The sequence below is a fragment of the Necator americanus genome, chromosome X (assembly GCF_031761385.1).
Source record: "Necator americanus strain Aroian chromosome X, whole genome shotgun sequence".
NCBI classification, from domain to species: Eukaryota; Metazoa; Nematoda; class Chromadorea; order Rhabditida; family Ancylostomatidae; genus Necator; species Necator americanus.
Genome location: NC_087376.1, coordinates 33,174,503 through 33,198,588, shown reverse-complemented (window position 1 = coordinate 33,198,588; position 24,086 = coordinate 33,174,503). Strand labels below are relative to the sequence as shown.

General features: G+C 36.5%; 2 protein-coding genes across 3 annotated transcripts; both read left to right on the top strand.

Annotated features, from left to right (window-relative positions):
• Positions 1-627: 627 nt before the first annotated feature.
• RB195_026202 (uncharacterized protein) lies at positions 628-14,083 on the top strand (the record flags this gene model as incomplete). Of its 2 annotated transcripts, XM_064214651.1 has the most annotated exons (13): positions 628-708; positions 1,342-1,362; positions 1,561-1,610; positions 2,630-2,759; positions 3,090-3,194; positions 4,730-4,854; positions 5,369-5,465; positions 5,530-5,654; positions 7,179-7,266; positions 8,599-8,754; positions 8,818-8,975; positions 9,944-10,018; positions 11,935-14,083. In XM_064214651.1, the coding sequence occupies 13 exons, from the start codon at positions 628-630 to the stop codon at positions 14,081-14,083; spliced, it is 3,360 nt and encodes a 1,119-aa protein (XP_064070532.1). The 2 variants fall into 2 exon arrangements, with proteins under 2 accessions (XP_064070532.1, XP_013303653.2); XM_013448199.2 differs by lacking the exons at positions 628-708; positions 1,342-1,362 and having other exon boundaries at positions 1,582-1,610.
• A 2,543-nt stretch (positions 14,084-16,626) lies between these two features.
• Positions 16,627-23,232, top strand: RB195_026201 (uncharacterized protein; the record flags this gene model as incomplete). Its single annotated transcript, XM_064214650.1, has 15 exons — positions 16,627-16,724; positions 17,033-17,139; positions 17,220-17,377; positions 17,489-17,578; positions 17,864-17,985; positions 19,054-19,200; positions 20,347-20,431; positions 20,751-20,951; positions 21,137-21,289; positions 21,389-21,502; positions 21,618-21,714; positions 21,771-21,877; positions 22,351-22,467; positions 22,536-22,687; positions 23,154-23,232. The coding sequence occupies 15 exons, from the start codon at positions 16,627-16,629 to the stop codon at positions 23,230-23,232; spliced, it is 1,827 nt and encodes a 608-aa protein (XP_064070531.1).
• Positions 23,233-24,086: the final 854 nt, after the last annotated feature.

The following is a 24,086-nucleotide window of genomic DNA, read 5'->3' as shown; positions in this document are numbered from 1 at the left end:
GACATATCTGGGTGCTTTTTGTGCAAGTAATCAAAGATGCAAGCTACAGATGAATTATTTGCACTTAATATGAACAAGTCAGTTTAGCTTCTCTGAAAAAAAGGAATTAATGGAGTATGTGAGTCACTAAATGAATAAGAATACAGAAATAGTCATGGAAAGCTCGATTTTCTGTACCCTATATTCTTTCAACTTATTCTTTGTATCCATATTCCTCCAACTTATTTGATATTTACCTCAATGTCCCCTATAAAGATGTGATTGTTCGGATCTGAACACTTTCCTGAGACTGTGCTCAGTCTCTACCCAATTAAAATATTCGTCTATTTTGTATCTGATGACGTTGTTTTTTTTGAATTTTTTAGCCTGTTTACCCTATTTTCTCTAAATTTTCCAAATCAAGTACATCCCAAGGGCTTTTTTGCAAATTTTATTTCCAGAACTCTGAGGACATGTAAACTCGTTGCCAGAATTTATTTTTTTTTGTAAAGTTGTTTCTTTTTTCACTCGAAAAGGCAGTAAGGTGTTGCAAAGAAGCAAAGAATTAAACAGTACATTAAGGAATGAACCAACATATTTGCACTTAGATGCTAAATTTGTGAGGATAGCCACCAATTGGGCGCCAGGATGAGTCCGATTTTCCTCAAATCATCGGTGCCACATCAGCATTTGTCAGCGTATCCGATGGAAGTGCACCAGCAAGGAGGAGTGAATTACAAGCGTTATTTGATCATCATTAGCTATATATTTGCATATGCCGATGAATGAGTTATTGATTTTTTCGTTAAAATTTATACGATGTCAGGGTCGTAGAGAGATTGCTAAGCAAACATTTAGGATTTGAGATAGAGGCAGACGAAGTTTCAGTCTTATCTTATATCAAAGGTGACTGAATAGATTTGTTGCCTTGGTTTCTTCGAAAAAAATCCAAAAAAAGTTTTGTTGCGAAAAAAATCGAGTGGCTGGACGAAATCTCCTGTTAACAGTATTTGCGTGTAACGTATGACGATATGGCAAATAACGGATTCATAGGGAGTTCATGAAGAAGGATCGATGCCGCAGGTGCCCTAATTGGGTGTTCGCCGCCCATTCCGTCCGTCCATCCGTCCGTGTGCGTGTGTGTGTGTGTATGTGTGTTAAGCGTGCTATCCTGGCTGCACATGTGCGCCGGACTCGGATGCGGCAGTCCTTCAGCTGGCCGCTGTCGCTGCCGCCGCCGTCGTCGGGCCGCCATCGTCGTCAGCGTAGTGTCACGTATTCGCGGCGGCGAGAAAATAGCCGACACGAAGAGAATGTGTTAGCGTGGTGTTCCGACGGGACAGACATGATTCGCTTTTCTAGCGATATGCGCTTCCAGCAGAGGTAGAGTAATTTCATACACTAGTACTTGTTCCTGAAAATCTCATGGAAATTCCCTGTTTCGTAATTATTCAGTCCTTATGAGATGATTTTGCAAAAATTACATCCATATCTATGTTTATCACTTCAGCTGCGTATCTATCCGTTTTTGTACGGACTGGATGTCGTACTATTTTTCAATCAGAACACATTCTATTTCAGTATGATGTATACAGTTCAGCAATGGTGAGGCTCGACTACGCACATGCTCGGTGAGATCCTTGTTTTTCCAGACTGTTTTGAAACTATCAAAAACGTCGTTTTTTTCTTCTCGAATCTATAGTTCTGTGTGTGTGTGTGTGTGAACAGCTCGGCTTCATCTTCCTATCGGCTGTACATCGGCAGAATTTATGAAAACGTGCTCTCGATAATGTTGTTGCCTCGGCTTTAAATGCCCTCCGCTAGCGTGGCATGCTGTTCAGTTGAAAGAAATCCTAAAGAGCACTCTTGTATTCAATTCAAGTCTAAATTCCCTGACTTATTCGAGAGTTAAGGGATTTATTGTACCTATGAAAGAAATCGCTACACTTTCCAGTCATCACACATCTATTTTGCAAAGTTCTATGACTTTATATCCGTTTTAAATCTTATCTCGTCCAATGTTTTCTCTCCTAAAATGCAATAGTAGCTCATTTCACTAGAAATTTATAGTCTCAGCTATGTTTTGGCCATCTGGCATGTGGGCGGCTGCAGCGGACTTTGCCAATTGTTCCCTCTCACTTCCCTCGCTCTCCCTCTATTGCGCCTCTCAACATTCCCCCATCAAACTCTCAGCCTTTTCTCATGTTTTATCACCTTGGGTAAATTCAAGCTTTACTGAATTGGTTTCAAACCTTTTTTTGATATTTTTTTTCTCAGAACAAGCACTACTTATTTCGGCATAATACTAAGTGAATACTGAGTTTTACTTGAGTGAAAGAACTAGTTTTTGTGTAAGGTCATTAGTTCCTGGATGCTATATTCCGGATCCTAATTTCCCACAGCTCCTCTAACAACTAGTGTAGTGTTGATCCTGAGCAATAATGTTTCGCTTCCTTCCGAGTAATTTATGTAGAACCATTCGTATTTGTAGATTAAAAGAAGCGCCTCGACGTCTCAACATTTTATAAATAAAAGCCTTTAAAGGCTTTTCTAAGCACCTTACAGGTAATATTTATGTACACTAAATAGTTTACAGTATCCTTCTCCCGAAACTACTTCACCGATGCATTATTTTCGAATTCACTTTCAGGGCGGAAATGTCGGGTATTCCGCTTGGTGTTGGAGGTCCACCACCTCCAGGAATGGATGCAAAATGCGGACGTTTGGTTTGCATAAAAGTACGAATGCTTGACGATAGCGTGGCTGTCTTTCACCTCGGAGTACGTTTCGACTACGAATTCCATTTTCAATTCATTGAGCTATCATCGTATCCTTGATATCCTTAAAACTGATGATTCGTCCACATTTTTTGATGAGAACACACCGTGCTTTTGACGATCAATTGGCGGCCGACAGCAAAAGCTGTTTATACGCTGGCTGATCAGTCTTCACTCGGATATCAATTTACTATAGCGCTGTCCAGGCGAACACTACTACTAGACACGAAAGCGGCCAGTTGACCGGGCACACTGTGGATATTTTGATATCGTTGAAATGATGAATAATTCCGGATGATTGTCGCCGAATCGCTTCACTGCTCACATTTTCAGCACAAAGCCATTGGACAAACATTATTGGATGAGGTGGCCAGACATTTGAATCTCCTCGAAAATGACTATTTCGGCCTCGAATACATCGATAATGCTGGATGTCATGTAAGTACGGCTGAGATTCGATTCTATCGCTAGATGTTTAGAGTTGAGTGGGTGCGAAACGTGTAATATTCGTTCCTCATTCGCACATCGTCGGAAATGTTTATATGAACAATGACTACACGGAGGCTTGCGAACAGAAGGCGACTTGCGCTTTGACTAAAATCTGCGTTGACAAGGAATGCTCGGGGGCAGCGGCGGAAATTGATGTTCTTTTGAGGTTTTTGCCGTGTACTGATGAAATGCTGGAGAGCTCTGCTTTGCACGTGCAACTTCTTAGCGTTTCCTGGATTTTTGCGAGATGTTGCGGGTTGCAAGTCTGGGAAAAACCCCTTCACACTTCTTGGAAAGGATTTCGGTGAATCACTTGGAAAGCGAGCCTATGAAGTGCTTCCCATTATTCATTTTTCTTCCATTCTTAGTAGCAGCACTTTTATATGGAACTCGTTTCCGAGAAGCTTTTATCCTGCTAATTGTTCTCTCTAAAAATAGCGCTCACTTTGTGGGACGTTTTGCAGTATTGATCAACCAAAACAAAACAGAAAATGGTACGAGTAGGAAGATTTTTTGACGTGTTGCAGTCTTATTGGGAAAAAAATTAAATATTTGAATTTCTGGAATGAATCCAGATCTTTTCGACTCATGTAGTATGTTTGATTCATTAAGGTTCAACAATAAGATTCTCCATTGTGGGGAAGTTATATGTAAGAAAAAAAAAACAAGTTGCTTCATGAAATAAATAGAGAGTGTGTAAAAATTTTATTATAATAAACAAGTTGCATATTAAGTGATGAGGTGGTTCTTACGAAATGTAGAAAAATATTTACGGGATAATCTGAATCGTTCTCATAGAGAAAAAGTTTTCTTTACAACAATAGGAAAATTTCTTTCTATGCTTTTTATCTTAGAAATAGGTGCCGCGGTAGCGTGGTATATACATATTACTGCGCTAGTAGCAATATTTCAGACACTGCGTCGTAAATTTCATATTTTTTTTCGAATATTCTCTATAATGTCCGTTTAAATTTATAACATGATATTAAAAATTCATAACGTCTTTTTTTTGCAGAAAGAAATATTAGAAGTTGTGATCGAATGTGAATAAACAAATAACAGTAAGACAGTAAACAAATAACAAAGTGAAGTAAGTGAGCAAACAAATGCTCAAAAAATTATTTTGGAATGGTGAACAATTGAATTTTTCGTGCAAATACATTACAACGGGCTTTAAATTTTTTTATGCTAGTGTGATTAGAGATCTGCTTGACAATTAAATCCGAGTAACACATTTTTTTTATTGATATTTTTACCGGAATGTGATTATTAGTGGGAGTATTAGTGAGCGTAAGCCAATGTCATTATTTAGAGAAAGCCTTCTATTTGTTATTCGGATAGTTTTGCAGCGAAACAATCCATGATTTTATTATCTCTATAAATTTATTGTGATCATAGCAGAAAAAAAGAACTGCATGGGACTTGTACTTTTGACAGTTTTTCATGTTTTAAATGGGATAATCCATAACTACTTCTATTTTCAGTGCTGGCTCGATGCTGATAAGCCAATTCTACGTCAAATCAGCTCGCATAGTAGTGATGCAAAATTTTATTTCATTGTAAAATTTTACACACCAAATCCTATAGATCTAGAAGAGGAATATACACGGTAGGTCACTTTTCATACTTTCTGCTTCATTTTACTGCAATAATACTCTGTGGATTTGCCTCAGTACGAATCGCTCTATGTCTAAACGGTCTTAAAAGGAGTAATTTGAGGAAAATGCAAGGTTTTGCGAAAGTTTAGTGTTTGTGACTGACTTATTAACAATTCTAAGAAGGTTTCGAGCACTTTTTCGAGCACATTTCCTTTGCGAAATTTGTCACCTATAGTACAATTCTTAAGTAATCCTGTCCTTAATTCTATCCTATCCTTAACAAATATCCAACACTTCCATGATTCTTGTGAAATTAATATCTTCTAGAAACTATCGTATTTTATATCTCTTCTTCTGTGTTTACTTTGACCAAGAGAAAAAGTGGTAAAAAGTTGAAAAACGATATTCTTCTTTGGAACAACTCTCAAGCGTTTTTCCCCTACTTCTTCGTATAGTCTTCTAAAATTTTTCTGCCGTTTTCGGAAAGGATTTCAGGATCTAGGACAAATATCTGGATATCTTAAGGTACCTTCTCACTCTTCAAATCCGTAGGGATTTATCAGTTGGAGAGCTACATTGTGCTGAAACAACGGCTGCGCTATTAGCAGCTTATCTTGTCCAGGTTGGGAGAATTATCCTCATATAGAGTTTTATTTTTTAAAGTATACTATGATTGCAATATTTAGTCTGAATGCGGTGATTTCTCGGCTGAAGATTATCCTGACGCAACATATTTGTCTCATTCACGATTTATTCCCCATCAAACGATTGAATTCCAACAAAAAGTTATGGAAAATCATAGGAATTTAATGTGAGTTTCATGGAATTCTGTTGCTCAACCTTCACCATTTGTTTGTCGCATTCTCATGCCTGAATAGATCCGCCATTTTTATGGAATACTCGAGAAGTGGAGTTTGTTTGAAACGTGATAACACTTCCATAGCAGCAAAGTCATTTTTTCTCAATCGCACGATAGTGAACAATTAATTACATTTATCGGTGAATCTGGTGTTGTTCAATTTCCTGAAAGTTGCACTCACGTTCCCTGAGGACTAAACCCCACCAGCTTGTTTGCTGAAGATATTATTCCATGAATGAAAAAAAACAATGATATGAGCACTGGGTATGACATCATTTTTTTGCTAGATATTTGGTGGATTCAGAAAACTGGGAGAATGTTTCAGCCTATTATGTCTTGCGGAAGGACATGACATACCTTATTTTTATGTCGATCTCTCTAATTTTGAAAATTTTTAGGGAACATGTAGAAATTAAATGATTAGTTTATTATTTATTTATTCAAATTATTAAAGTAAGTTTGCATGGATTTCTCCTTTTTTTTTGGAACAGCGTTAACATAAAACTTCTACAGCTTTGAATTTTCTAGTGGAATCACAATGTTCTCTGTTTATTTTTGCAATAAACAACTCGTTGAATGTGACGTCATTACAGGAATAAATGTAGTTTATATTAAAAAAAAAATGTAACGATTTGCTGAATGAATAACATGTTTAGAACAGCTGATTTTTTCTTTAATACATGTACTTTACACAATTACACCGTAATATATACAATATGTATGATATATACAAATTCAACCAAAATCCTTCACGTGGGAATTACTTGTAATTTCTTGGATATAGTACTTGATGAGGATAAGGCTGTGACAGCAGAGGAAAAATGTAATAGAAGAAAACTTAGTGTTGGGTGCGAAAGTGCTGGGTTCATCCTGAAAGACTCAGACCTCTCAATGGGGTGAAGCATAGGAAAATAGAAAATAGAAATAGGAGAATAAAAAATAGAAAAATAGAAGATAAAAAATACTAAGTTGTTCTTGGATTAATAAATTATCCTTCTTCTCTTGCCTGCTGGTAGTTCTTTAGTCTGTTTCCGGAATTTTGAAGGGAATTTACTTATCGTACGTTTTTTTTTCATTCCTTTAAACTTTATATTTCTTATCACAACTTGTTTCTCTTTTTCATTTGGTCAAAGAATCAACGTTGCCTTGAATTTTTCTTTCGTATGAGAGACACCGGAATATCATTTCTGCCGGGATCCAGGCCGGAACCAAAAAATCTATGACATCTCATTCGTCATAGCAGCAGTTGTTCACGTATTGATTTTCGTAAGCATTACGTTGTCAAATGATGTCGTGTGATGACTACATGAAAGTCTCCTAAGTGAATGAAAAACGTTGCTGCAACATGATGGCTGTCACTTCCAGCGAAAGAACATCTTATTCATTGATTTGACAGAAACTTTTAGTCATTGATCCGAAACGAGGGGCTTTCGGAGAATATCCATCCGGGAATCTCATAAAATAACATCATTTTAGTGGTATGAGCCCTGGTGAAAGTGACTTTGCAATGCTTGAAGTTGCACGACGATGCGATTTCTATGGTATTAAACTTCATCCGGCAAAGGTAAGAAATCTTTCATCTCCTGGATTTTCTAAAAGAACGTTTTTTGTTGAGGTGTTCATTTTTTTTCGAGAAGAAAAAAATTAGCTTCAATAATTCTTTTGTCGAGTATGAAAAATAATATTTGCTTATACATAGCCAATAACTCATCTGAACTCGATGCACAGCGTACTCGGATCATAAATGTATCTAGTTCTTTTTCCGGGAAAAAAACCCCCGTTAGAAGCGTTCCTCGTCTAATTTTCTTCTTTTCATTTTTCCGCTTCACTTTAGCTAAATAAGTCATTTCGAATGCAACGTCTTAAGCCTTCTTTTTATTTCCCGATGGATTTTTGATCCTTTTCCTCGTGATGTCATATTCATTGTTACACATCCATCGCCTTCTTATCAGCCCCTCTTAACATGGTTTTTTTTTTGATCGTCTTCACTTGAACTTCTGTTTAGTAAGAAGAGTAATTTCTTTTTTTTTTGCGTTCCTCGTGTGTTCGTCGTCATATTTTTCCCCAATTATATTAATTTCTCAAATTCTTTAGAGAAATTTTGAGTCAAAAATAGTGGATCCCTTTAAATAAATTACAGTGTAATATTTATTTCGAACCCGGGAGAGACTTTGAGCATTATTTGAGACTTTATTTTTGTGATTATACGGTAGATCATCGGCGGCAGTACGTCGCGGCTAGAAATTGTTTTCTGTGCCTGATCCTCGAAGTTCCACACTCTTCTCCTTTCATTCTCTATTTGATTTTACTTTATTCTACATAAATAATCTCCGTCACTTATCCAGAAACTTTTTACAATTTCTAATCATATCATGTATTACATGATTTATTCCTATAGAGCATATGAAGATCTTTTATTCGTTCTGGATCTATTCCCATCTATTCCGAGCGTAAAAACATGAGGAAGTGAAAATTTGAATATATGTTGATAGCTAGTAGAAGCACAAGTTAAACTTTTATTTTCTGTTGAAGCAGAATTCTTCTCAATTACGGTACAATTACGGATAATTGACAAAATCGACATACGGTCTTGATCTCGTTAGATTGGCGGGAATTTGAGACCACCGGGCGGGCGCGCCTGCGCCACCCGCATCCCCTCCCGTTTCTTTTTTTTTTCATTTTTCTTTCTGGTGTTTTCCTACGCTGCACAATTATTTCTCCATCATTTAGAAGTGCCTTTGGTCTCTTTCAATATTATTCTGTTATTTGTACTTTTGAACATTCTTCGTTCTATAAATCCCAGGAGAGAATGAAAGAAAATGAAATCTCATCCCTATAGAATGTTTTCTGTGAAGTTTGCAGGATTTTGTCGCTTACTGACGGACATGTTTTCCAGGATATTGAAGGCACCGATGCTCGATTAGCTGTACTACATCTTGGCATTAAAGTATATCATCAACTACAATGTGTATCCACATTTTCATGGGCAAAAATTCGGAAGCTTAGCTTTAAACGCAAGAAATTGCTAGTCAAGCTTCATCCTGACAGCTATGTGAGTCCTGAATGGATTGCATAACAACAGTGTAGGAAAAAATTAGGTTTTTAATGATTTCAGCAGTACTATAAGGAGACGATACAATTTGTTTTTGATTCACGGAATGAGTGCAAGTCTTTCTGGAAGAAATGCGTTGAACATCATGCATTCTTTCGTTGTTCGGCAGCCGACAGTACAAGAAAGGATAATCGCTTATTCAGTAAAGGATCCTCATTCAGGTAATCCATACTTTTTAGTGAAAGTATGTAGCTGCTCAAATTCAATAAAAAAGAAACATTTTTTTTTTTGGTCTGGAGAAAATGCGAAATGATAATTAGTGACGTAATCGTAGATTGTGCTCAGAAAATCATAATTTTACTTATTTTTGATGAAATTTCTCATATATGAATAGTGGTGGGAAGTTTTATTGCCCTGTTTCATGGATACTGCGATGAATAGAATTTCCAGAACACGTGTTGTGAATTCTTATGTTTACCATTCAAATAACTATGCAATCTAATTATTTTTTTAAAATGATGTTCTCAAATATAGCCACAAATTTCGTAAATTGTGGATATTGTCCTGGCACACACCGCCTAACGCACCATGCGCAGTTGGTCTCCACCCATTGCCAAATAAAAATTACATTAACTCAGCCATCGCTGAATTCTGCTGAATCTTCCTGGATTTTTTTTTGAGAGTACCCGATAAATCAATATTGCTATGTTAAAAAATGTAGTGTGTTTGACTTTAATATGAGTATGTTATAAGTAGTATCAGTTGATTACATGTACAATGAAGTGAACTACTAAGTAGGTCACACTGGTTTTCACCAATAATTAGTGAAATTTACGTTTAAATAGTGAAATATATTAATATTCAAGAGTATGAAACCAAAAGTTGGGCTATGTAGCATGATATTGTTCAAATCCATAGAATGACTATTTATAGGGCAGCTGTTCCTGAAATATTGATTTAAGTTAATTTTACAGGTGCATACCGTGAGTAACTTTTTAGCAAAAGTCTCATTTCTATTGAAAGAATTTAACATTAACATCCTTGATGAAATGAAATGAAAATCCTGAATTGCTTTTTCATTTCTATTTTTCCAAGATCTTGGTCGATTTTTTTCTCCTGGATTTTTGATTTTTAGTTGTTTTTTTTTTTCTTTCCAAGTATGATTTTTTTTCCTGAGCATATTGTTAAGATATCATGGACGAACGCAAAAGCAATTGATCGATTATGTCCGTGAACATCATAAGCGAAGGGAACCTTTTACAAGGTATGAAAATTTTTCTACTTTCAGCATAAAAAGTACTGTAATCGATGTATACATAAGTTTTGCCTGATTTTCTTATTCCTTTCTCCTTGCGCCATTTTAGAAGAAAAATTTAGGTTTGGAATTTTAGGACATAGGAGTCATTTTCTTTAACGACCTTTGAGAAATCACATTATTTTTTGAGGGAAATATCCCTACGATTCTTTTTTTTTTCGCCCCTTTTGTCTAGTAGATTTTGCTGAAATAATAAATTCTCAATATCTGGATCTATGTGACCTGCTGGAACATATTTTCTTCTATCCTGTTTGTCTTTGAACAATATGTTTCTCCGCAGAATGATGGATGAAAAATCAGTGTTGTAAAAGTACTGCTGTAAATTTCGTTGGTAAGCGCAAACAACTGATGCCGTAAGATGTGCTGTCAATTAGACAACTACAAAATGACCTTTTTTATGGGGACCTTTTTCTTCGCTCGTAAACCAGTAGTTTGCCGCTGCAAAAATTCGTTAATCACTCAATGTTGGAGCGTTCTTTGGTAGCAGAACATTTCTCTTTCTCTCCCCCCTTCGAAATTATCACTTATCTTGTGCTTTTCTGGACAAAACAGTTTTTTTTTCTTAAAGTCCAACAGTGTCACTGTTTTCTATTTTTAAGGAGAGGAAATAGTATGGAGTCTCTTCGGATAATAGAGATCAAAAGCTTCTCTTTATTATTCCCACAATATTCTGTGGACTTCGGTTACGAATCGAGAAATATTCGTTTATAATCCAAACAGATGATCTACTCTAGGAATAGTTATAGAATACGAGATTTAAGCAGTTTATTTCCACTCTCTTGGTTCTGAAAAGAGCAACATCCTCCAATTTTGCATTGCTGGCCGCCTTTTGATTTTTTCCGTTGCTTCTATAATTTGTTCGGGCAGTTTTTTCTGATCCCTGTAGGACGATGCGAGTCAAAGTGTCAGTATAACGTTCAACATTGTCGCATAGCTTCCTTAACGTCATGGAAACGATGATATTTATGGTTCCTTCGGGAGATGTAAATCGGACCATTAAGAAAAAGAATAGCGGCGTTAGGACACCATAGCCAGGTCAAACGATGGATGTTCCTAAGTATACGTTCTGCAGTTCTTCAGTGAAACTATAAATCACGGGAAAAATCTCCGAATTCCTGAAATACGTTGTTTATAGTGTGGAGAAAGAATTTGTTGGAACCGTTGCAGCTTCTTTTTTAATCTCCACTGACGAGATTTTTGGTTGCTAGCGAGGGATATGGCGTATAATGGGAAATTTTGAGTATATTTTCTAGGAAAAGGCTTACTGTAAAAGTAACAAGTATGTGGATCATTTATCCTGAATAAATTCTGGTTGGTTGGGCTGACTTGGTGAGAATTTTTTTCCCAACAATTCACACTAGTTGACGTATGTAATTCATTTCTATTCTGTAATTTTTAAATATAATTAAATTAAAATAATTTCTATTTTATTCTATAATAATTCATTCCTGTAGTGAACCACTTCGAATTATTCACGATTTTTTATTTGTTCATTCATTCAAGTACGATTTATGATCCGTGTACGTATAGCACAGAAAAAAAAGAAACATAAGAAAGTATCGTCTGGGTCATAATATTGAAAAAAAATCGGAGATCGATTTATTGTCAGTAGAACCTGGTGCAGACCTTTACGTAGCAAGCAGCGTGTCGAAAATTTTTTGAATTGAATCTTTTTTTTTTCAAAATTGATCACCCAGAAACACTTTACCCGTTGGTACTGGAACGGTATCGTTTATCTATGATGTGCTATAGAAAGCTATAGCTCTCATTGCATCAAGGATCGCAAAAAAATTTTCAAAATCCACAACGTTTTCAGAAGTGAATGTCCGATGAATTTTTTTTTCTGATCCCGATTTCATTTCCAGACCTCTGCGTTCGGCTGCTTCACCTCGATGCCCTCCTCCGTTCGCATTATACTCGATGGTATCGGAACGGAAGAAGAACGGAGGCTCACATGCCTCAATGTCTCATCTCCCGAATCAATCACAATCACACGATAACGCAGGTACCTTAGATGCGCGTGGACATCGACATTCGAAAGAGTGCGCTGAACATCAGAAACATCGTCCAAAACCTAAAATCCCTAAGGAACAGAATGATAAACCTGAAAAGGAGAACGTATCGATTTCATTGCCGAATGTGCTTAGCGATGATATACAAGTTGTTTGTAGAGAGTTAGAAATCGAGAGTGCCGAGCCTCCTAAATCATTATCTGGTGATAATTTTAATAATATACGTCCTGATTACGATAATCTTAGTGAAGACTCGTATAGGCTATCCGATCATGAACGATCAACTAAATCTGATGTAGGTGTACCATCCAGACAAGTGCGTAGTGCTAATTTTGCAACGAAACGTGTTGGTAACGTCGTTGTGAAGCGTGTAATTTCACATTCGAAGTCAACACCTCATTCAACGGATGAGGAGGATTCGGCTAGTAATTCAGTTGCTTCTACGTCCACTGGTCGACGTCGTGGTCTTAAAGAGTATCCATTTAATTCGACGAGCTTTGTTCCTATCGAAATCGACGGTCCTAATGTGGATATAACCGTTAGAAGAAGTACTGGGCCAATATACACGTCAACTGGAGCGTTATTATTAAAACCTAAGGTTATATCTACACATGAAGGTGAATATTCTTCCGTGAAAATAATACCAGATTCGGTTGCATCTACCAGTATGACAGCAGCAGCAGCAGTAGCGGCACATCAAAAACAACAACAACAACAACAACAAAAACAGTCGACCCCTCAACCTGTAACAGGCGTAAGTAAAACAGCTGAAGCGCAGCCTATTTACGGGGCAAGAGGTCCGCTGCCTGGAAAAGTGATCAGCAAAGAAACGATGGTGATTACACCGCATGGAGTAAAAGAGCGTGGTCCAAAACCAGCCGTTCTACCAAAACCAACGAAAGCGGTCATCCCACAACACGCTGTTCCTCATCACACAACGCCTGAGGATCATCCTGTTGTGCTTATGACGGAACAAACTCCACCTACGACGACCACGACGATGACGACGACGAAAGAGAAACAGAAACCAGTAGCAGAAGCAGAACCAGAAGTGAAAACCAAGGCGCCGCCGACTCGTCCAAAATTGATCTCAGTGAAAAGTGAGGACAGCCCGAATGTTGAAAAATGTCATCTTTTCAACAGCGAAATTCCTTACACATTGACCCTAAGGAAGGTGGATAGCGCAGAATCGTTGTCTTTCAATACGTTCAAAGATCGGCCAAAAGAATTTGACACCGGATCGTTGAGGAAACTCTCGAGAAGTCCTGATCAGTTCAAGAGAAGGAAATCACTAGATCTTGTTCCACGAAAACGACTACCATCACCTAGGAATTTCTCCTCACAGGATCATTCTATTTCACCAACAACACCGGAAGGAAATGTGCTTGACTATGTTCTAAGGCATAGATCACAAAGTCATGAAAGGCCTGAGAAGCGGGGAAAACGAGGCGATGTGAGGAGGCAAACACAACCTGTTCGATTCGATCTTCCACCAAGCCCGTGCTCTCCAACGGTCAGCGGAAGCACACCGTTTATCAGTTGTCTTCATGACGACGCCAATGACGACAGTGTATCGGAGTCGAGAAGCCTTCATGACGAAATGGAGAAGCTTGAAGGAATACTCGGAGTGAACGTTGTCACAGCGGAAAAAGAGCAAAAAGAGGATTCGGAAGGGAGCGATTCGCTTCCGCCGCCTCCGGAAACTGTTGTGAAACCACCTCAGGAGACTGTCGTCAAGCCACCTCAAGAAAGTGCGGTCGTCAAGCCACCTCCACCACCACCTCCTCCGAAGCCGAAGGGAGTGTCTGAGCATGTGGCCGAACTTAAGACCTCCGTCATTATGACGTCTGTGGTGAAGACCACGCCAACCGAAGAGACTTCGACGAGTGTTGGACAAAAGGACGATCAAACTCCATTCATCGATGAGTCTCCGAAAAGCTCCGAAGAAACGTTGCCAGTTTCTCGACGAACAGAAACGGGATTGTTGTGGACAGACTTCTAACATCACTGATATTTCATTTAATTCCAGCTCTTAGTGCATGTTTATGGGTGTCATTAGTACTTTTTTTTCGATTTTTGTATAGTTGTATATTTGCTTACGCTTTTGTGTGACAGCCAGTAGAGCCTCACCACTGCACTCACTTTGATATTTATCGTAGAGGCATCTTTTCGCTTCTTGTGTCTATAGTGATCTATTTTAACTGGCAGTTTAGAAACATGCACTGAGAACACAATCCACTCCCAGAGAATATTTTGAATGCATTTTTTACTGACATTAGATCGTATCAGGGAGGAATTTGTGTACTTGGTGTAATTTTATGTCTCGCTTTTTTTTTAGCCCAGTCACACGCCCATCTTGGTAAACATGTGAGGCTAAAGCTTGGCTGCTTCTATGTTAACGTAGTAGTACGCATTCACAGACGTGACGCGCTGTAGCAGTGGACCATTGGTGAAGAGGGGCGTAGCGATTGCTATCGGTTTCAACCAATCACTTGTGAGCTAAGTGTACCCTATCCATCAAAGGTCCATGAATCTGCTCTTGGGAAAATTTTTAATTTTTGAATTTGAAAAATTGTAGCTAATAGCTCAATAGGGGAAAACGGTTCGTGGCTTTAGTAGTTATCCGCAGCAAATTACTGTATATAACATCCACAAACTGGTTAAATTATGTCAAATCCACGTGATTTCGATGAATATGGGGATTTCCTGCGAGGCATTTCCGTTAAGAAACGTAATGTAAAAAAATAATGCTTTTCATGTTTCCTTCCGTTCATCTTTTCCTTTTTTTTCTATTTCGCTTATCGTAGCACGGTACACTCGCAATATTCCACAGAATTGCGTAGTAGACACCATGCCTCATGTGATAACCACTGCTTGAATATTTGTGCCTTTTGCAATCAACAAATATGGTGCTGTTCTCATGTAAATTTTATTAATAAAGATTCACTTGTGTTTATTTATAAACCACATTGGACACTAGAAGCGAATGATGTCTTTTGTAGTGATTACTGTAGATATACATACATACATAAATACATACAGAAATACACAAATTTTAACGTTATCGTATCCACGCACAGACACTTCACACTTTATCAAATATCCATACAGCACCACATTTTTGTTTTCTCCCCCTAAAAAAGTAAATATAAGCAAGGCTCGAAGCTAATTAATACGGTGCCATATTGAAATGTAATGTTTCCTAATGCTGAACTGTTATTGTTGTTTATGTAGTAATATTGTATCATTTTGAGATGTTTATTGATTTTTTTCTGTGTGATCTCTTCTACATACATGTTCCATTGTATTTCACAGTCATTCTACTTTTATATATGATTGTTATGTTTACTGATAAAATATGAAGATATTTGTTTGTTGACATCATAGAACGACAATTTTCTTCTCCTTTTTGATCTACCCAAGGAGTTGAATAATTTTTGAAAATGTGAATGCGCATGATTGAAAGGGATTGATAATTTCTTAAAGTTATGGCAAATTCTATAACGTACGTGATGAATCCTGAGATTCCGTGGATAATCAGTGGTAGTAGGTGGGTAGTTTGGCCTCAAAAGATGTGAATCTGTTGGATCATCAATTCAATTGAATACATCTTTCTTACATCAAATAGAACTCATGGAGGTGAGTTATGTGAGGATTAAAATCATAAAAATTACCTACGATGAAGGACCATTGATTTTTTTTCAGATACTATCTACGTTTTTTTCTGTACTGCTCATTTCCTCGTAATTCTTGACAGTATCCGAATTTCGGTGATGGTTTTCGTCTTTTTTTTTCGAATCTTTAAGACCTGGAGGAATTCCAGACTCATAATGTCACATCCTACTCCATCCATGATAACACTACTGTATCGTAACCTTTATTATTTAATGTTTACGAATGGCGAGTGATAGTAGTTTATTGACGGGTCCAGCTCATTTTATTGAATTGATTCTAGCAATTCGGTAAATAATGCTAAAGAATGATGCTGCACTTGAACTAATGCGCAAATTTCAGGATTTTTCTGCTATTTTTTAGGAGATAGCTTCAAATTTTTCACATAATTTTCCTTTATTTAAATGATTCACAAATATTTTTCCAGTCTGATGATCATTAAAAATCTAAATTCTCTCTGACTTCTCAATTAAAATTCTAGGTGAAAAAGTGCTTATTGCTAATGAGTTACTTAATTAAAATTTGTGATGCTCGAATGGAATGTCCACAAATAGAAAATAGAAATTGATCGTTGTTGCCTGAAAAGCAATACGACTGGTCTTAGTCGTTCTAAGACGAATTCAAGGTGAGAAAAAGATCACTAACGTACTGTAACATGTTTTTCGGGAATAATAAAAAATTGAGCTAATAATATCTAGTCTCTCAATAAAAAAGTAGTGATCAGAGCTATGAATGTTAAAACAAGGCAAAAAATACCCTAATATGGGTATTTTAGAGGAACTAGATCCTTAACATTTTTTCCCCGTTACAAGTGATTCTCAGAACTTTTAGTACTCTTGAACTGCACAAGATCAAAGATCGTAACTTCCAGATATGTCCACTTCCTACAGTGCTAAAAGTGTCTACGGAGTGAATTCCACATTCTCCTCAGAACCTGCGATTTCGTCCGATATTTACAAACTTTCAAAGAAGTGAGTGCAGTTTCACTTAGACCTGACTATAGCTAAATTATTTATTAAGTTTTTAGCTAATTTTTTATTTATGATGACGTGTATATTTGCTTTAACGAATACATATAATCACAGAAAGGAAAAAATCGGATGATAATTTTAAATTTGAGGATCAAAGTGCAAGCGAAGTGTTAAATAATATTTTTATGAAATGCACATGTGCCTATAACGAATGAGCTGCTGGAATTTTTTATTTTTGTCCACTACTGCTTTTTATTTAATAATTTAAATTTGTAAAATATGAGGTACTGAAAAAAAAACTCTTCCAGAGTAGAAAAGACAGCAAGTCTCGGTTCGCAGAAATCTCAAATAAATGGTAGAAGCGATTCTAGTGATAGCGGCAGCGAATCTATTGGTGGAACAATCTATTCGAAAGGTATCCAGAATTTTCTCGTTTAGTTGCCCTCGTTAAAAACCTATCTCGATCTCAATATACCTGAGAAGTACTTTTTTCAGAATTTTCTGGAGCGAAAAAATCCTCGCAAGGCTCCCTAACACTTGGAAAAAGTCCCAAATCACCTGTGGCTGCAAACAATAGGCAGGATACGGAAACATGGCCGGATTTATCAATAGCTTGTATTGATTACGATGACGCTACGCTATTCAATAAGGAGGTAAATTTAACAAGTATTGTTCCGAGGAAAAAAGTCTGGATAATTTACATATTTTTTGAAGATTTTATGAGAGTTTTCGAGAAAATACTATACAGTTTTGTACAAATTTAGGCTGTTCAAGCGGATATGTACACCAACATCTTCGAGGATCTTCTCGACCACGAAAGAAGCGCAGCGAGAGATTTCCGGCTAGTGTGTGAAGTACGTATTGATCGATTTCGTTTCCTCAACAAATGAAGATTTATGCAGCCGTTTTCTTTCCGTCTTTTCCAGTCTTCCTTCTCTTCCTATTTATCCCTGCTGTTCTTCTTCTCTTCTTCTTCGCTTCTTTTTCTCTAAAATAAAAAAAATCATTTACTTAAAAAGATCCACTAATGGTTACTAGTAATGAAACAGGTAAGAAATCCACATTTCCGAGCACCTTTATATACTAACTTATACTTATATAAGGCCTATGAAGTTTGTTTTTAAATATATCCTTTCCAGTGTTTGCCACGATTGATCGCACCGTTTCTGGAAAGTTCTGGAGTGGTGGTACAATTATCGAAGAAACTTAAAGATTTGAAAGATGCGCAAAGTACTTTTTTGGAGGATATCAGCAGCATGGAGTAAGTAACCTTCTGTTACATGTAAATTGAAGGAAACTTCTATCGTAGTCGTTCGGAGGTAACGAGTTAATTTCTCTTCTTTTCTTAAAGATGGCCTCAGATGGAGTTTGAATTTTTTTTTTTTTTTGGATTTTTTTTAACTGAATTGGCAAACGGTGCACTGAGTTTTTTCAAAGGTTAGATTGGTGATCAGCTGGAAAAGTCAAATAGAGATTCTCTTTATCCCGCATTTCTTGGATCTTGGGATCACATTCTATAGTAAACTTGTCCATATGATTCTGTCTGGAAGAGTTTATAGTTAGTCGATGAGTAGTTGTTCCGGATTCTTCTGGCCGCCTTTCGAATTTTCCTTCAAATGATTCTCCTCCGCTACACAGTTTAAAAATACTGAAAAAGGTTAGTCTTTATCAAATTATCGACACCAAAAGTAATAGAATTGCAAATCTGAAAGATATCCAGGAGAATCAACGCTAACGCTTCCAGAAAGACGGAATTTGCAAGTATACAGTGTATCTTTGGCGATTTTGAACTCTTTAAATTTCGAAAGCGAAGAATCTACGCTTGGATTCAAATCCAGAAACTTGATCCGATGTCATTGCGTTAGTAGACGACAATTCCAAATATAATTTTTTTTCGCAAACGAAAAAAAAAACAATTTCGTGATCCTTCATTTTTTTTTTCGTCGGAGCAACGATCAATGCCTTGAAAAATTAGTTTGATTTAGAAAAAAATAGAATGACATTAAAAAATAGTTTAGAAAAAAAGAGAATAACATGGTACGTTGGTTTAAAAGAGGATCCTTTAGAATGGGATCATTATAGTATGTCTGGACGCATTTAATGTGCTGACTTCCCGATCCTTAATTTTAGATCCACTACAAATTCCAGTTTTATTTCTATTGCGTTTTGAAATATTCTCATTTTTCGCTGTATTACTCTTTGCATAATTCTGTTCCAGAGACTCCTTTCCAGGAATTTTGATCGGGAAACGAAAATATAGCCTGTCCTAACTGGCTGAACGAAAAAAAAAACGCTTGATAAAGAGAAAAGCTGATGCACTATTATTCAGGAATCCTTCACAACTTGCTCAACGTGTACTTTGTATGACTCACAACATCCTGCCGATCCTGACGTCGTTACTGGAACAGTATCCGATCTATATAGCAGCCCTCGATCAGCTCGCTAAAAGCAATCAAGAATTCCGAGCCGCCATGACGTCAGTCTTTTTCAAAGTATCATTATTCAAAAATTTATATGTTAAGAGGTGACCAATTTTTGTAGCCTTTGAGGGAAACCTGATAGTGTGGTCCTGATTTGATTATTTTTCCTACTGTATCGAAGAAGAACTGTCCATAATTCTCGACAAATACCACTGCATTTCCGAGGCACCAAAGATGGAAACAATCCGAGAACTCTGCAACCTGGCCATGAATTACTTTCTACAATTCTAGGAGTTTTTTTTTTTCACCTCAGTGCAGATATTGCAACATTTTCAAATGGAGGAAAACACCAATTTTCCAGAACATTCATTTCATGGATCCTCACTTTCGAATTAGCCAAGTTATTTGCCCTGAAATCGTACCAATTTGGCGACATTTCTTCCTTTCGTTAGAAAATAGGATTTTTTTCCTCCTTCGTCAGCGCCACCGGCACTGATCAAAAAAAAATTTGATAATTCGACTTGGAAAAATATCCGTTTAAATAAAGTTTCAATCAAAAGTTTCGCTTTTTTTAAGGAAAATTATGGGAAGACTCGGGATTTTGGGCGTCTGTTAAAGCAGACAAACCTAATAGTGTGGTTCGAATTAGATGAACCCCAAACTTTGTCATCGTTTCCTAACTTCTGACGAATTTTTCCCGGAATTTGTGAGATTTCCAGGGACCAGCCAAAGTTATAAGTTTGAAATGTTTCAACGTATTTTGCAAATTTATAATACACTAACTGAGGGTAGTGCTGGAAAAAAGGAAAACTTGTGAGTGAACGGAGGAGGATAAATGTAAAAAAAATGAAAGAGTTATTATTTTAGTCATACGCGGAGCTCATCAGGAAAAATGATTTTTTTTTTCATTCCAGAAGCATTCCAAGCATCGCATCGCTTGAAACACAAAACACGTAACCACAAGCAATAATCAAGAAGCTATTTTTTAAAAAATCTAAACTTGAAGCTGATATTATCAAAATTATTCCGAATTATGTTCGCGCCATGTAGTTTGGTAGTTTTTTTTTAACGTTCAACTAGTTCACTCCTTCCTGAGAATCCAATCAATCGATAAAAATTGTCCATGGTTTAGACGATTTCGATTATATAAAATCATTCAAAAAAATAAATGAGAAGAACCGATCAGTTCATTTTTTTTTCAGAAACCTTGAAGAGTCAAGTCAGTGCTATATTCCTCTTAACTGGATTCTTTTAAAAATTCTTCATCGAATAATTGCTTGGCGGCCAGTAAGTTCTGATATTTTACTTTGAAATTTTAATTAAATTGGTCCCGATGTCAAGTAAAAAAGTATATGTTGCATGAATTTTACCTAATTTTCTAAAGTAATTTTAAAGTAAGTAAAGCATAGAGGCAATTACTATTATAGAACTTTCTTTTATGTATTTTGACAATAATTATAGTGAATGTTCTTGGAAAATTAACCGGAAATTTTTAAAATGAAATCATTTTTTGGGGTTAATTTTAACAATATTATTTTAATACTTTGTTCACTTATTTGCTGAAATAAAATGCAAAAAACACCATCTAAAATATCTTTCTTTTAAGATCCTTACACGAATGGTTGAATGGCAACTTTCGGAAGGAGTCAATGACACGGATATTGGTCCGGTTCGTGTCGCATTAGAGAAAATCTCACGTTTTGCAGAAAATAGCTGTAAACAACGTGAATCAATTAGTGAATTTGTTGCATTACTGCAATTAGAGTGCGATACTGGAACGAAAGGAATGCTTACTCAACCGAGCCGAGTGAGTCAACTGATCATTCCTGGATAAAAGTGACTGAGTCAGCAACAAAAGACTGATACATGATTTTTTTTGTGGCTTCAAGAAAATTTTAACTTCAACCTGCAATCATCGTGATAAAATAAACTATAAACAGGATTTGATCCAGGAGAAGGGAAAAAGTCAGAAGATTCCACTCATGTTTTCAGCGACTTCTTCGCTTTGGATGGGTCCTGCGATGGTCGCAACGAGGTCTATCGCCGCGAATGCTTCTCCTATTCAGCGACGCAGTTCTACTCGCACATCGCTCGACGGACACACCGTTTGCGATCAGTGTAGAACTGAAATTGAAGGGATTATTGGTGAATTTTTCAGAATTTTAGCCATTGGTGAATTTTTTTTTTACCCGGTGACAGTTAACTTTGCGATTTCTTAAAGTTAATAATTTATTTTTTTTTCAGGTAGAGGATGGTGACTCGTTCAATGTAACGGGACAACGTGATGACGTATTTACGCTGCATATGGGAAAAAAGTCAGTAATTTTACTCAGCCCCGCAAAGGATGATTGGGTAAAAGTGAGTGAATTTAAAATTGAAAAAAAAACAATAAATAATAAATGAAATTTAAAAAAATACTGAAATACTGTGGTTCAGGAAGTATCCACTTCTAAACATACAATATTTTTTCCAGGATATTAGCACAGCAGTAAAAGAAGACGTTCGAAATCGTCTTGACCTGCCATCGATTCAAATCGATAACCATGAGAGGAATTCAACTATGGAAAATGGTTGGTAGTCTGGATTTGTCTAAGCGATTCCAATGTATTTTTCAAGTTATTTTCAGGTGAACCGCTTGATGATGCACAAGCCAAGGATCGACCGAAGAAGCTTACCCCATTACAAGTTTGTTGGCACAGGAAATCGACGCTAAACATTCATCAGATCCATGATGTTCGTATGATTATACTGTAGCATTTCTTGGATCTAGTTGTTAAAAAAGATCCAGGAGGTTCCTTAGCAAACACGAATAGTATTTGAAAATAGGAATATCACTTACTAAATTTGCTAAAAAAGTATCTTGACAAATCCTGAATTCGAAAAAAAAAACACATTTAGAAGAGGAATTTCGAAGTGTTAATTTATGTGCTATCCAGCTTCCTTCAAAAACCAGTGACTTATTTTTATCGTAGACTGATCCAGAATGAAATGCTCTGGAATATCACCGTTTTTGGAAATGGCTATTTAATCTTAGTATTATAGTAATTTTTGACATACTTGTATTCCGAAGACCTTCCTCGTAGAATTTGTGCACGATTGCTTGACGCTCAAAATCATGGAACTTACCTCGCCTACTTTTAAATATCCTATAAAATTAGGAACGTTACAAATTTTCCTCCACTCCTCTAATTTTCCGTTTTTCTCAGATTGTCGAGGTTTCCCAATCCGGATATTTGCTTCGAAAATTACGAAACTCAAATGGATGGCAAAAATTATGGACTGAACTCACATCACATACTCTTTTCTTTTATAAGATGCATCAAGTACGATATTCGGGAATATTTGCTCTTTTTTTTTCAAACGTAATTACTGATCACTGTTTAATTTTCAGGATGACGTGCCGTTGGCAAATTTGCCACTATTAGAATACAAATTATGTATGCCATCAGTAACCGATCGTATACATCATTCGAATTGTTTCAAACTTGTCTACTCAAATCACGAATATTTTTTCCGAACAAATGGATCTTATTCATTCCAGAGGTAGGGCCTTTATTCTTTCTCTTATTATTCCATTATAACTGCCATGATCCAGAGAATACTAGAGAATATTAGCTCACCATAAAACAAAGAAAATCTTCCATGAAAAATCTAAAATCCAGCAACTTTCACAAATTTTCAATTCTAATCCGAATCATAAGTTGTATGTAGTGATATTTTTTAACTCTAAATTAACACGACTCACGATTGAACAATATAAATAATACAAAATCCAGAAGTGATTCAAATTTTAATACTGGTGGTTCACCATAGAACCATTTCTTGGATTATTTTTATTATGAAGAGATTAGGAGGATTATAAAGAGGTTGTAGATGGATTTTGCTGTTTCAATTCTGGTTTAAAGTTCAATTCGGTCAACTGGTAGTAATCCTTGAACGATTAAGAAAAAACTACATTCATTGTTATATTCATTTCCGTTCTTTTTTTTTCTTATTTATATTATTTCAGATGGACGGAAGCCATCCGAAAAGCAGCCATCTCACAAACAGTGCCGGATATCGTCACAGCTCTTTCATTAAGAATTTGAACAAATTTATATCCAGATTAATTTTTTCACTTATGTCAAGTGGTTATGTTTTGTTTGTTGTTATCATCATTTCCGAACTAAAAACTTGCTCAAAAAGCGCATCTCATTGTTGTTGAATGCAGTTTTTTTTTTCTTTGTTTCATAGATTTAAAAGATCTGTTTAAGGATTCTCCTCTTTTTTTTTTGTTTCATTCTGTATACGTGTACATAAGGAGTATTCCAATCCCGCTGAATTTCTTTTTTTTTGTCAAAAATTCCAGTTAGGTACAATTTATGCATAAAAGGGAAGGAGTGTTTATGTTCGTTGTGAATCCGAAATAATGCAGGAAAGAGTTAGAGTGGATTCGGCCCGAATTTCCTCGCTTTTTCGGAAGTGACTGAAACTAAATCAGCATACATCACTACTTTACCGTGGGAAGATGTCCCAAATAACTTTACTTCAGTAATCCTACAAACGTTAGATCCGAAAGAATCGGCATAAACAAACAAATATTCATATTATTCCATATTCCCTCCAGTAATTCTCCACGGTTGACTGATTAAAGGTTGTGCTGTTCTTCATGCAAAGAAAATTGGTGGATCTGGAACTGAGATGACGAATATCTCGTCGTCTCATAGTGCAATGCCTGTTGTCGCTGTCGATGATCGAATGGTAAGTGGTTCGATTTCTCAAAGTAGGGATCCCTTGAATGTTGCAGGATGTTTGAGTGTTCCTAGAAAATCAGTTAGATCGGTTTTGTTTTTCAGTATCCTTTATTTCTCTTTTATTTTTACCATGTTAAACACGCAGAGGTAACCCGTCTGGGATACGATGCGGTGAAATAGGACTTTGAAGAAAATCGGAAGGCTGATGC